The sequence below is a fragment of the Moschus berezovskii genome, chromosome 6, assembly GCF_049115385.1.
Source record: "Moschus berezovskii isolate FMDL1 chromosome 6, NW_MosBer_1.0, whole genome shotgun sequence".
NCBI classification, from domain to species: Eukaryota; Metazoa; Chordata; class Mammalia; order Artiodactyla; family Moschidae; genus Moschus; species Moschus berezovskii.
The window spans coordinates 33,148,622-33,163,915 of NC_142465.1; the positions used below are offsets into that span (position 1 = coordinate 33,148,622).

The following is a 15,294-nucleotide window of genomic DNA, read 5'->3' on the forward strand; positions in this document are numbered from 1 at the left end:
TTATTTATTTTTTTCTTTTCTTTCTTTCTTTATTTTTTATTTTATTTTATTTCTAAAATTTTTATTTAATAAATGGTACAAAGCACAATGACAAAAACATTAACAGTTAAAATGTCACCTAAAGAAAAAATACTATAGAATACACAGTTGTAAAAAGCTACATTAAGTTATTTTACAACTGCCTCAGGCTGCAAAAAGAAAAAAATCTCAATGCCATACCTAAGTTATCCCTCTCTCAAAATAATGCCATTTATGTTATAAACCATGAGCACCCTATCAAAAGACGGGAACCGCTTTTGTTAATTCATATATATATATATGACTGTATCACTTTGCTATACACCTGAAACAAACACAACACTGTAAATGAAATATAGTACAACCTAAAATAAAAATAAATAACAGACCTTTGGGGCTTTACACAGAGTTAGAGTTGCTATCAGAGGGACAACAGCTCCACAGCCGTACTAAATCCTCATAAAGGAGGCAAGAGTTACAGGAATGAGAGCTGCTCACTTCCCAGAAACTACAGCTCACAGAAAGCCAACAAAGGCACGAGATACAGACCATTCACTTATGAATGTGTACAACTCAAGAAAGTCCATATTAATCCTACAACATGTTGAAAATGCTTCAGAATTCATACAATACTAATTTTCTTTTGGTTCTGGTTAAATTATATATACCAGTTTATAACAAATGGTAAAATCTGTAACTCTGTTCAAAGTTGTAAAAGATTACTTAAGAATAGTTTCTTGTATTTCTATGCCACCTTTATAGTTCTGGTTTCTCATTTCTTAATTAGTAAATTCAGCGTGCAGGTTCTATCCCAGGCTAATTTATATACTTCCAGAAGGAACGGCCTCTTGAATCCACAGAGTGTTGAGGTGAGGAGCCCCCAACCACGTCAGATTCATTTCACATATGATGATATACATGTTTCATCTATTTTTAATGCTGAGCGTGTTTTGGAAGAGGGGCATCTTTCTGGTAGCCTTATTAGAAGTATCTTTTCATTGTAATCAACATGAAGGATGACATTTCTATGCCAGAGGTCTTAAATTTTCTTGATTTCATGGAACATATTAGAATGTTTATTCTAATGCTGGAATGTTTATTCTAGTGGATAGAGTAGTTGGATTCTTTCTTCGCCTGTTTTCTAAAGTGTTGACTGAAACATGTTTGTTTGTTGGTGGCACTTGAAGAGCCTCATAGTAGGTACAGATGGCAACTTAAAAAAAAAATTACCCTGAGCCAGTAGAGAAAAGTGTATATAATACATACAACAGTGAGTTAGTGTCTAGACTGCAGATAGACTTTCAAACATTCCTGCATTTTTCCCTTCCCCAAACGCTAGACTTCACCTTCCAGGCAGAGTATTTCTCTACTATAGAAAATATCAAGGAAGAGGAAATCATCAGCACAGATCATATTACATGCATTTTAGTGTATTTTTTGGTTTTTTACCGTGCATTCTTGTTTTTATCTCAGTGGGTACTATTTTTTCCCCTCTTTGGTTTTCTTTCCCAGGCCTGGAGTCAGAATAAATCTGAGGCATAGCAGTTAGGACTTCAACAAGATGGAACTAGTTTTTAGAGCCATAGGGCTTATAGAGGAGCTTGAGGCCTCAGGTATACTCCACATTTATTATCTTCTTTGTTTCTTGTGTTTTCTGCAGTGTCATGCCAGATTAGCAATAGCACAAATGGACTAAATCTTTCCACTCCCACAATACTGCCATTTGAGGGAAAACGGATTGTTTTAGCAATTTACCTTTGTATTTCTAGAAATACTTTCAAGAAGTATAAAGATGAATACACAAGTATTTAATGTTAGACATTTATGTTTGTGGTAAATAAGTTTCTGTATGAGAGTGAGGTGTAGAGTGGTAAACCAAATTTTTTTTTTTTTAATTTCACTGTGCACTCCCCTTGCAGTGCACAGCCTTGCTGCTCCACAGGGGCCCTCAGGGCAGAACCAAATTTAAATAACAACATGGCCATTCATTTGCCTCTGATGTAATTTTTGCCCTTTCTAAAAAGGACTTTATGAAAGCCTTAATTACGTTGCCCTGTTTGGAGAGAATTAAGTGATGAATACAGCATCACATTTAATATGGAGAAAATTTTTCTGTAGCCATTATATAACTCCTAATTTTCAGATTGATTTAGCATAATATAGATTATTTTCTGCCACTAACTAGAAAATAAAAATTTTAAAAGTCAGAAAATCATTTCCTAGTTTCTAAAAGACATCAACAAATACATTTTTGAGTTGACTATTTATGATTGTTGATTTGGAAGTCAACATCCTAAACAGTTGAAGGCTATGAGAATTCTGGCTGAAACTTCTGCAGTATAATTTGCTACATATTGAAAATTCATTCTTCGTAAGTACTTTTCAGAAGGCTTCTTATTTTTCTTGTGTGTAACTTCATTTTTTGTACCTATTGAAGAATCGAGGTCTAATGTAATCCTTGTACATAGAGTAGAGAACACCTAGAAACAAAATACGTGTATCAATAGAGTATTCATGGGAAACAAACACTGCATTTCTTCACTTGTGTTTTTTCTAAAACTAACCTACAATTAAAAGCAAACACCCTCTATCTTATTAATTTTTGGTTTAGATCATACAAGTGGCTCCAGGAAAAAACAAAATAAAACTCAACTTCAATCCCTGAGTTGGGAAGATCCCTGGAGTAGGAAATAGCAACACACTTGGACCAACACAGTATTCTCGCCTGGAAAATCCCATGGACAGAGAAGCCTAGTGGGCTATACAGTCCATGGGGGTCACAAAAAGTTGGATGCTAATGAGCACATATGCACACTACCTCTTAAATGTAGGTGTTTCCTGGAGTTCTGATCCCAATGCTTTTCTCACCTCATTCACACCTGCTGCTTCACTCGTAAGCAAGTAGATCTCTCTTCTGAGAGACCCATATACAGACTATATTAAATGTGACATTTCAACATTCCATATGTAGATGGTCTCCAAAACTTGTATATAAGCAAATATGTTGAGCATGCCCCTCAAAATGTGCATTTATAAACAAAATAAATGTACTACAGTCAGTCAGTATACTGATAAATCTTTTTTGTTTTGTTTTTGGCTTTGGCGGCACAGTGTGGCATGTGTGCTTGGGTGCAAAATCATCTTGGTTGTGTCTGACTCTTTATGACCTTATGGACCGTAGCCCACTAGGCTCCTCTGTCCATGGGATTCTCCAGGCAAGAATACTGGCATGGGTTGCCATGCCCTCCTCCAGGGGATCTTCCTGAACCAGGGGTAGAACCCATATCTCCTGCATTGGCAGGCAGATTCTTTGCCACTAGCACCACCCGGGAAGCCCAGCAAGGCATGCAGGATCTTAATTCTTCCACTCGGGATAGAACTCATGCCCCCTGAATTGGGAGTGTGGAGGGAAGTCCCCCCATAGGCATCTTTCTAAATTGTTATTCTGACTATGTTACTCCCCTGTTTAAACCCTTCACTGGTTTACTTCATCTTGTTACTCCTCAACTAGCAACCATGAAAATCTATAGGGGGATCTGTTTTATATCAATTTAGCTAAGCTGTTACTATGTTTTCCAGGATTCCCTTCTCTGCATGGTGGTGGTGGTAGTTTAGTCGCTAAGTTGTGTCCGACTCTTGCGATCCCATGGACTGGAGCCCGTCTGGATTCTCTGTCCATGGGATTTTCTAGGCAAGAATACTCGAATGGTTTGCCATTTCCTTTTCCAGGGGATCTTCCCTGATCCAGGGATCGAACCCGGGTCTCCTGCACTGCAGGCAGATTCTTTACCAACTGAGCTACCAGGGAAGCCTCCTTCTCTGCATAGTTCTGAGTTAGCTTGGCCATGAGAGACATTTTACTTGAGATTTGAAGGTGAAAGGTGAAGCTGCAGCTGCCAAATATTTTTGCACTTGTCAGGCTTGGTACAGAGGACCAGGTGGATTATAGTTTGTGTGTGTTTTTTATCTGCTGGCTCTCTTTGCTACTGTTGGGCAGCAGTCAGGCCCACACATCTTTCGGCTCCTTGTGAATCTCCTCTATTAGCTTTTCTGGCTCCTGGGCCAGATGTGGAAAATAGAGGGTGCCAGCTTTTCTTAAAGGCCATGCCATCTAGGTCAGAGTCGACAAGATTCTGACTCAAGTTTCCACTTGTCTTTATGGGTTCCAGTTCATCCTTAGAGATTCTAGTTTCCTTTTCCTTCCCAACTGCTGCCTTGTTCAGGTGCCAGGATTAGAAATATAACCAACAGCCTAACATGGACTGTTGAACCAGCTACCCAAATTGCTTAAGGTCATATCTCTATAATAATTCCCTTTTTCTGTATCATTATTAGTAGTTTTAGAAGGAAATGGCAACCCACTCCAGTATTCTTGCCTGGGAAATTCCATGGAGGGAGGCGCCTGGGTACAGTCCATGAGGATATGAAAGAGCTGGACATGACACAGTGACTAAACAACAAAAACAACTAGTAGTTTTGCTTATCTGATTGAACAGAATGATACAGAATTTGGTATTAGAAGCTCCCAGAGGAATATAACCCTAACATAACATAACCCAGAGGATTGGTTCTGTGAATTAGTTCAAATTATAATAATAATTAGTGAATAATTAGTGAATTATTTGGAGTTGGTTCTCTAATCTGATTAGATTTAAAGGTATTAATGGCCTTTCTCCCCGCTTCCAGTGGTTAAGAGTATGCTGGCAGTCCATTGCATATATTAGCAAAACATTTTACAAATTATCACCTTGCAGATACCCTTAACCAGGTGCCTATAGAAAGCAAGGTTTTAGGTGATCAAGTATATACTGCCATAGAACATTTAGTGGAAATAAGGAGTATAGTATAGTTGGTTACTTCTATGTGTACTGGAAAACGTGGGAAAACTATACAATGGGCTCATGGCTTTTTTTTTTTTAAGATGCAATTTATTTTTTTAATTTAGATACACAAGATCTCAGTTGCAGCATGTGGGATCTAGTTCCCTGATCAGGGATCAAACCCAAGTCCCTGCATTGGGAGCTTGGAGTCTTAGCCACTGGACCTCCAGGGAAGTCCCTGGGCTCTTGGCTTTTAATTCCTAGTTCAGGTTTGCATGAGAGAACTGAAAGCTTTATGACTTTCCAAAAAGAAACTCAATTCCTGTGGCCATGAGATTGCTATTTTTGAAAAATAGCCACAGAGTCTAATCTTGTGAGTGATTAATCACAACACAAAATGAATTCCCAACCTCACAACACCTCTTTAAAGTTTAGGGCATTGCTTTGGAAGGAATGGGACTCTGAAAATTGGAATGGGGACATACGGTCAGATTTCAGTAAAAGTGGGTCCTTGAGGTCCAATATCTTACTGACACTCCTTTGCCAGGAGAAACAGTCCTCTATATCTGTCTGAGAAAGACTGAAACTTGGATCAAAAAGTAGTCTCCACTAAATGAAGCTGAAATAGCAGAACTTCCTTAGTATTCTTCCATGGTAGAGAAGTGATTCTTCTGACCTGTGGAGTAAGGGCTCTTATGGTAGGAAAAGCTAAGTGTAAACCATTCTATATGCCCCTATTATCAAAGTAATACTGCATTCCCAGGGGGATTGTACAGCTTAGTGTCATTAGCAACAACTTTAAAGATGCCAGGGTGGTGATTTCTACCACATCTCTATTCATTTTGCCTCTTTTGCCAGAAGGCAGAGTGATCTTAGAGAATGATAATGGATTTATAAAAACTTAATCAGGCGATCAGTCTAATTGCAGCTACCATACAGGTGTGGTTTCAGTACTAGAGAAAATCAACATAATTTTTGCTATCTGATTTGCAGCTGTTAATCTGATGGATTGCTTTTTTTCTGTATACCTTTTAGTAAAGACTGTCAGAAGCAGTTTGCTTTCATCTGGCAGGGCCAGTGGTATACTTTCAATGTTGAGACTCAGGACTGTGTGAACTTTTCAGCCCTATGCCACAGTTTAGTCTGTAGGACCTTGATCATCTCTGTTCCACAGGACATCACATCAGTCCATTACACCGATACGATCTATCAAGGGGAAATTGCTACTATATTGTTAGGCTAGGGAGAAGGGTGTCTGGAATGTATACCTTCTGGGACATTTCTTAGTACTACCATGTCCTGTGATTAAAGAAGGTGGAAAATTACACCCCATACAGGAAGGATGATTAATGACCCACATCATTTAAGAATGAAGGTTTGGGTTAACACCCCAGTAAAATAACTATGAATAGCCAAGGTGCTTTTGGAAGGCAAAGGATGGATAAAATGCCTAGTGGAAAAACATGGTTATAATATGAGTCATGCTTACATGACCAGTTGCAGAAACAAAGACTTTGATGGTTATGAATATTTATTCCTTATTTTTACATGAATACACTTGTGTATATTCACCATTTTTTTTTTTACTGTTTGCCACTTTCATTTACCTACCATCTAATATAAAAAGTGTTAATAGTAGTTAACCTTATATCTCAGTATTTAAGTCACAGGATATCAAAGGGGAACATGACTCAGCTCAAAAATGAATCAACATCACCCAAAGGGACTTTGAATCCTCTTGGGGAGAGAGCATGTTTCGGTTATACAAGGCATGTTTGATTTTGCCATTTGTCTTTATTTGAAGGTAAGTATATTAAGAGATGTATATATGGATGCCAGGTGGACAAGGAGTAGAAGGTGATGGATTTGTATTGTGTCAACTTAGCTAAAATGTAACTAGGTTTTCCAGAATTCCTTTCCTTTTGTCAACTACAAATTGGCACATGCCATCTACCTCGATAAGTATTAAATCATGTGCTGCTGCTGCAGCTTTTGATTTTCAACACCCCCCCGAAAGCAGTTTAGGGTAGAAAGCAGAAATGAGGCACTCCGTGCTCTGGGAAAAACTGGGAAGGCAGGTCTTCAGATAGTTAGATATTTTCAGGAGCTGACTTTATGAGCCCAATTCTTATATCTCCTATCTAGAAAAGCACTAACATCCTTCATAGTGATGACTATTCTTTGTGACTACCAGAAAGCTTTACAAGACTAGCAGAAACCTCCTGGAAAAATATGTGCTCGACTCCATGTATTCCCCCTTCACCAAAATCACATACATACTGATGTTACCCCCACTCCACCCACCCCTACCTCTTTGGAATAGGTTCTCAGAGCTATCCGAGGTGCTGCCTCCCAGGCTGAAATCTTCATTTTGCCCCAAATAAGCCTCAACTCACAACTGTCACATTGTGCATTTTTTTAAGTCGACACTTTCATTCCCTGAAAAACTGCACAGGAGATATTTAGCATGAGCCTAGAAGGCAGAAGTGAAGCAACAGCCAAGTTCTTTTAACCCGACAAGGCACTGCTGCAGCATGTTTTTGCTTATCTGCTGGACCACATTTTTGGCATGGGGCAGCAATCAGGAGTGCAGCTACTATGGCTCCTGCTGACTTTCCTCTTCCACTTTCTCTGACTCTTTGGCCAGGTCTGTGTTTAGTTCCAGGATGAGGGGCATCAGCTTTTTCTATGTCACTCCCAGTATCTACTTTGAAGGCTTAGAAATGGTGAGAAATCCACAAGCATTCCAGAATATCCTGTGTGTTCTAGGTCATCCTTGTAGGTTCTAGATTTCTCTTGCTTTTCTCATTTTTAATCTACCATTTCTTAATAACTGCTTGCTCTGACCACTTCAGGTCCCAGTTCCTGATACACAAACAAGAGCCTTACCATTACATAAATCCTAATACCTATAACAAACCTCTTACTTTACGTTACTACTAGTAGTTCTACAGTCTCAACAATCGCAGATTGATTCACCTACCATACCAAGCTATGCAGAGTTCCACTAACATGTCACGCTTTTATGACTTTTTCCCCTGCCTAGAGTCCCAGCTTCCTTCTCTGCTTAGCTACTTCCTCTACACTCTTGGCTCATCACGTGGTTTGCATCCTCAGAGAAGCCTCCCCTGGATTCTCAGCTCTAAATGCCCCTCCTCTGTGCTTGTGCTTCCACAGCAACCTCTGTTAGTTTGTTGTAGTACATTTGACTTTATTTTGTCTTCCCCTGCTCTTGGTCTCTCTCCCTAAGGAGACTAAACTGTTTGAGGGTAGGGAGTTACTTTTTATATCTCTAGACCAGCACAGTGCCTTGCACATAGCACATGCTCAGTGTTTGCTGAATGATGAAAATGAGAACACATTACTGTGTAGTAATGTTTCCTGTTGTATTTTGTTCAAGTATCACATATCACAGTTCATAGTAAGAAGATAATTACCATATAACTCCCTCTATGCGACTCCCAGACTCATCATCTCATAATCCTAGACCTACTCAGGCTGAATCTACTTTGCACAGTATGAAGGGGAGCTAAGAACATTGTGACTTGTTCTTATTAATGTAGACGAAAAAACCTGAGCTAATTTAGGTCCCAAAGTAAATTCTTTGTCTATCTGAACTATCTGATTTAGCTGCTGATATAACCTGAATAAACCAGATAATTTTACACCATTCTTTGGATTTGACTGTGTAAATGTCACTTAATTTACAGACTAATTTAAATAATTGCCTATTGCTCACGCTGAATAGCTGAGTTACATAGGGTATAAACTATTCACTGCTCCTTTTATTACGGAGGATAATACAAACTATAACCTAATTCTCTACTGGGTTTTTCCTTTTAAAAATTGAAGTATATTTCACATACAACATTATGGTGTACAACATAATGATTCTGTATTTGTATGTATTGTGAAATGATCATCACAACAAGCCTGCTGCTGCTGCTAAGTCACTTCAGTCGTGTCCAACTCTGTGTGACCCCATAGACGGAAGCCCACCAGGCTCCCCCGTCCCTGGGATTCTCCAGGCAAGAACACTGGAGTGGGTTGCCATTTCCTTCTCCAATGTGTGAAAGTGGAAAGTGAAAAGTGAAAGTGAAGTTGCTCAGTCGTGTCCGACCCTTAGCGACCCCACGGACTGCAGCCTACCAGGCTCCTCCATCCATGGGATTTTCTAGGCAATAGTACTGGAGTGGCTTGCCATTGCCTTCTCCGTCACAACAAGCCTAGTTAACATCTATCACCAGATATAGTTACAGAATTTTTTCTTTTGATGAGAACTTTCAAGATCTACTCTCTTAGCAACCTTCAAATATGCAATACAGCATTATTAACTATAGTCACCATGCTATACATCATATCCCCATGACTTATGTATTTTATAACTGGAATTTTGAACCTTTGCCTACTGAGGTTTTTTTTTTCAGTGCTTAAAATACCAAGACAATTAAGCCTATAAACTGGGCAGCAACCTCAACCAAGTGAAGATCGCTGCCTTTCTTTCCAATCCTCCTCCACTAATCATCTTGATCCAATATTCATGAATGAATATGAATGAATGAATAAATAAAAATACTCTCTAATCTGAATGAATGAATAATGAAAATACTCTCAAAGATGGTTGAATCATATACAAATTAAGTAGGTTACCTAGAGTTACAGCTCCTACAACAAATCCTTGGGCAGCAACTCTCATGTGAATAAGATGAATGGACATTTTCTGCTCTCTTCTGTATTTTAACTTGTAAAGACCATAGGACACCACAGTCACAAAGCCTGCTATCCCTGTAAATTAAAAAAGTAGAGATTATATAAATAGCAGGCTAAAATTTCCAAAGAACTTAGAGATTTGAATAAAGGGCTGCCCAAGGGATCAGTACGTGGAAGATAAGCAGGCAAAACACCAAAAAATACTTCATTAATAGATTCAGTCTTTGCAGTTTTGACTCTTTCAGAAAAAATCGAATTATATAGTATAAAAACTTGTCTAGCAGTTTTTCTGAGGCATGGTTGTAAGCAGCAATACTTTTATTTGGGGCAAGCTGTTTAACCAGTGAGTGAACCAACCAAAATCTCAGCATTCATAGCTTTTGGGTGTTTGGCTTTATTCCTCTCTACTTTTTATTAATATTAAATAAGGAGTAAATCTAGTGAAGTGAAAGAAACTTTAATATCTTAATTGAAAATGACATGTTGAGTTTTAATAAGAGGTAAAAAGGTGTGAATATTTGCATGAGAAGCCTGTGACTCTGGGAAGAACTGTGTTTCTAAAAAATTCCAGAAGCCCATACAAATATTTTTGTATTCCTTACATATGTCAAGAACTGAATACACTGCTGTGACAACCAAGATTCTATGCAGTTGACTCTAAAACAGAAAACTGAATAGGAATCAACTGAATATCAGGGAAAATTCTAGTAAGTGATTTGAAACAGTGTGAGAAGTTAATCCATGACAAATCAAAATAACCATATAACAAATAAGGGGATAACTATCTGAACTAGCTTGAATTTACATCTCACACCAGACCCTAAAAAAAAGCTCTGGATGGATTAGAGTTAAGTATGAAAACAAAACAAATTTATCAAGAAAATCTAGAAGAAAATAGAATATTTATGACATCTAGAAAAGGGGTAAAGTAGACTTAAAGGCAGGACAAAAATGCTGTATTTTGATAACAGAATAAAGGAAACTTCTGCATGGTAAAAGTGTGGCTCTATTTTGGGGGATCTCTTTTCTACTGATTTATGAATCTACCTTCATCAATACCACACTGTCTTGACTACTGTTATCTGTATAGTAACCCTTAATATCAGGTAAGGATGATTCCTCCCACTTAATACTTTTTCTCAAAAAAGGTTGCTTTATATCAAATCTCAACATGAATCAGCCGTAGGTATACATGTATCCCCTCTTGAAGCTCCGTCCCATCTCCCTCCCCACCCCACCCCTCGAGGTAATACAGAGCCCCTGTTTGAATTTCCTGAGCCATACAGCAAAGCAATTATCCTTCAATAAAAAATAAATGCATTTTTTAAAAAAGGTTGTTTTAGCCATTCCAGAACTTTTGCCTTTATATGAATTTTAGAATAAGCTTGTTTATATCTACAAAAAAAAAAAAACCACAACCATTGCTGGTATTTTGATAGGAATTACACTAAACCCATAGATGAGTTTGTGGAAAACTGACATCTTTATTGAGTCATACAATCCACAAACAACAGTCACTATATTCATTTAGGTCTTCTTTGATTTCTTTAATTAGCATTTTGTATTTTTCACCATACAGATTCTAAACATGTTTTCTGAAGCTTGAAAGTGAAAGTGTTAGTCGCTCAGTCATGTCTGACTCTTTGCAACACCATGGACTGTAGCCTGACAGGCTCCCACGTCCCCTGTCCCCTGTCCATGGAATTCTCCAGGCAAGAGTACTGAAGTGGATAGCTATTCCCTTCTCGAAGGAAATCTTCCTGACTCAGGGACTGAACCCAGGTCTCCTGCACTACAGACAGATTCTTTACTGTCTGAGCCACCAGGAAAACCCTAATCATTTCATTTTCTTTAGAGTGACTGTAAATGGTCTCATGGCTTTAATTTTGGCTTTCATGTGTTTGTTGTTAGTATATGGAAATGCAATTGATGCTTAAGTAGACTAGCAAGTTTTGACTATGTTGGCATGTGTTTGTCTCTGTGGGTGGGTGAGGATACGTTTATTCTAAGAATCAGAGTATATAATCACATTTATATGAATATTTTGTATGCTAATTAGCAATAAGTGAAATTGAAATAAAAATGACAAACAAAAACAGCAAAAAACAAATTACAGTAAAACAATGATGGCAGGTACACTGAGAAACAGGTACAATGCTGAAAGCTTTGTAAAGATTTAGCCAAATCATTCTGGAAAGAAATCTGAAAAGATACAATAATTGATATTAAACTGAACATGTGAGAAGTATAAGAGGGAAGGGACATATGTATACCTATGACTGATTCATGTTGATATATGACAGAAACCATCACAATATCGTAATTACCCTCCAATTAAAAATTAAAAAAACCTGAACATGCTTCATGCCCTGAAAATTCTACTTTGGGGAAGATACTCCAAGGAAGTAAGCAAAAGAAAAGTCAAGAAGTTGACACAAAGATGTTTATGGCTACACTATGTATGAGGAGAAACAAAACAACCCAAATGTCCCAAACAGAGGAAAAACTATCAGAGCCCTAAAAAAAAAATTGTAAATATAATTATACTTACATTATAGTATAATATACTACTATTTAAATTATATGAAATGTTAAGTAAAAAAAGCAAAAACAAATAATCTATTGACACAGAGTGTAAATACATGTAATGTATTTAAAGTGTCATTATTTAGACCTTAGCAGTGACCATAAGATTTTAAACAATATAAACCAATTATAACGACAGAAGTCAAGATAAGAAATTAAAATACTCCATCCTGCAGCAGAAAATACTTAGTAGATATTCTTAATAAAATGAGTAAAACAAACTAATAATATATATACAAATTTTATCATTTAGTTTTCTAGCAAAAACTTGGCTCTCTTCCCTTATCAAGACTCTGTTCTTACTGAAATTTGTTTTGCTTCTTTTAGAGATGAAAGTCAGAACCTTTACTGTTTTCCATACAGCATCTCTGTAGTTTGTATATAATTGAGTTTAGCTGGAAACACTTTTATCTTTCTACTTTAATCACCCTAAATGTCTCTGGAAAAACAATTGAATTTACAACAGACACAGTGATTAATCTGTTCATTATAGTGATCTGTTCAAGTGACACTGAGTTCTTGAATTTTTTTTTCTAGTTAAAAATGCTAAAGATGATGAATAAATCACTATAGAATTATTTGCCTCCATTTCCTGTGCTATTACAAACCTTAATCAAATTAAGTGAAACTTTTAAACACAGAATACTACTTTAAAGTAAAATTTTGATCCTTTTTGATACATGAATAATGACACAAAGAGTTGCTAGATTTGTAGTGACATTTAATGGAAACATATGACTTATACCTATTTAGAAGCTTTTGTGGAATTAATCACAAACTTATGTTTGTCTGATATATATATATATATTTAAATTTTATTGAATAATAATTGATTTACAACCTTGTGATAATTTCTGCTGTACAGCAAAGTGATTCTGTTTTACATATATATTTTCTTATTTATATTATTTTCCATTTATAGTTACTCACATTATATTGAGTATAGTTACCTGTATATATGTATGATTTAAATACTTTTTTAAAAATAGTTTCCAGACTAAACACAAGGAAAGAGGGATGGCTGAAGTATACAATAATAATGCTTAGGGCAGCTAAAGTATCCAAAAGAGAAGGAAGAGAAAGCTCAGCTTTTGAAACAAAATACTAGTGCTTAGATTTTTTTTTTTAACTCCACATATATATATAATATTCGATAAAATGTAAACACATTAAATATGTGTTGGGAAAGGATAAAGAGGCCAAGATTTCAGATACAATTATAATAATATTAATACTTCTTGCATCAAGAGTTTATTTAATCTTAGCAATCTGAAACACATCAAGAAGCCAACAACAAGCCTCAGAGAATGAACACCAAAGTTCATGCTCTGAAGTATATACGTAGGCCCAGACTTTCATTCAGAGCTTCTCAACTCTGAATTGACTCACAGTTCTTTTGAGCTTGGGTATCTAGCTTCTGCTGCTGCTGCTGCTAAGTTACTTCAGTCGTGTCCGACTCTGTGACCCCATAGACGGAAGCCCACCAGGCTCCCCCGTCCCTGGGATTCTCCAGGCAAGAACACTGGAGTGGGTTGCCATTTCCTTCTCCAATGTGTGAAAGTGAAAAGTGAAAGTGAAGTCGCTCAGTCATGTCCGACCCTTAGCGACCCCACGGACTGCAGCCTACCAGGCTGCTCCATCCATGGGATTTTCTAGGCAAGAGTACTGGAGTGGCTTGCCATTGCCTTCTCCGATCTAGCTTCTAGCAACACAAAATATTAGAAGAAGAAGTTTCTGATGGTACCCAACAGTAATGGAAGAAAGAGAAAAATCTATAAACATTGGACACAAGAACTTAAAGAGATATGTAGATCTTCCTTAACTCATGATGGGATTACATCTTGATAAACCCATCATAAGTTGAAAATATTGTAAGTCAAAAATTCATTTAATACAACCTCACCTATTGAACATCATAACTTAGCCTAGCCTACTTTAAACGTGCTCAGAGTACTTACATTAGCCTGTAGTTAGGCAAAATCATTTCATGCAAAGCCTATTTTATAATACAGTGTTGAATATCTCATGTAATTTATTGAATATTGTACTGAAAGTGAAAAACAGGATGTTGGGTACAGAGTGGTTGTAAGGGTATTATTGGCTGTTTACCTCCATGATGGTGAGGCTGACTGGGAGCTGCTGCTGTCCAGCACCATCATAAAAGTATTGTATCACATATCGTTAGCCCAGGAAAAGACCAAAATTCAAAGTATGATTTCTACTTGAAAGCACATTGCTTTCTTAACATCTCAAAGTCAAAAGGTCATAACTCTGTATACAGAGTCTCTTTATACATCTCAATAGTTCCTAACAGACTCAGTCTAATAAACTGAATTGGCTGCTACTGATTCTGAATCATTATAGAAAAATTACAGTCCATTCATCAATTCTATTTAGACTGGTTGGGAAGTTTTTAAAAAAAATTTTTTATATAAAACTGTAATTTTCCTTTTTATATTTATTTATTGGCTGTGCAAGAGGTATGTGGGATCTTAGTTCCCCAACTAGGGATTGAACCCATGCCCCCTACACTGGACGTGCAGAATCTTAACCACTGGACCACCAGGGAAGTACTTGGCAACGAGTACTTTTAAATAGACTGTGAATGAAAATGAATTAAACAGAATAAAAATTTGATGCTTCATAATAATTATAGCTAACATTTACTGAGTATTTGTCATACACTAGGAACCGTGCTGAAAGTTTAACTCACACATGCATAGAAGGGGTTAGCTTCAATTATCTGAAGATTATATAAAAGATTTCAATACTCAAAGATACTGGTCGAGGTATTATTGTGTTATTACAAACAGTTTTACAGTATCCAGTCAAGGCTTGTACTTACCTACAGGGACAAACGGGGAGTCTCTAGATTTTCTGATCAGTCGGGATAACTGGCCTTCGTCTTCGTCTGCTGACCACTGGTTACCTGAAGACATTTTTCTCTCTAACAACTAGGGGATAAATGTGGTTGCTATGAATGATCAGAAAGAATCTGTTTTCCTCTTCCAATATACTCTTGATTATGTGTTCTTCATTTGCTTGACATGACTGTCTGTTCAACTGAAATAAAGTTATCTTTCCTTCACTCTGCATTGTGGAATCCTTTCATTTTGTTTAGATGTGGAGGAAAAAGAAATATACAGGGTGGTAAATAATA

At 37.0% G+C, this 15,294-nt stretch overlaps 1 protein-coding gene across 1 annotated transcript; it reads right to left on the bottom strand.

Annotated features, from left to right (window-relative positions):
• Positions 1-2,433: 2,433 nt before the first annotated feature.
• Positions 2,434-15,073, bottom strand: HIGD1C (HIG1 hypoxia inducible domain family member 1C). Its single transcript, XM_055395564.1, has 3 exons — positions 14,980-15,073; positions 9,489-9,623; positions 2,434-2,498 (listed from the first exon to the last, which is right to left on the bottom strand). Exons 1-3 carry the CDS (start codon positions 15,071-15,073, stop codon positions 2,434-2,436), a joined length of 294 nt encoding a protein of 97 aa, XP_055251539.1.
• Positions 15,074-15,294: the final 221 nt, after the last annotated feature.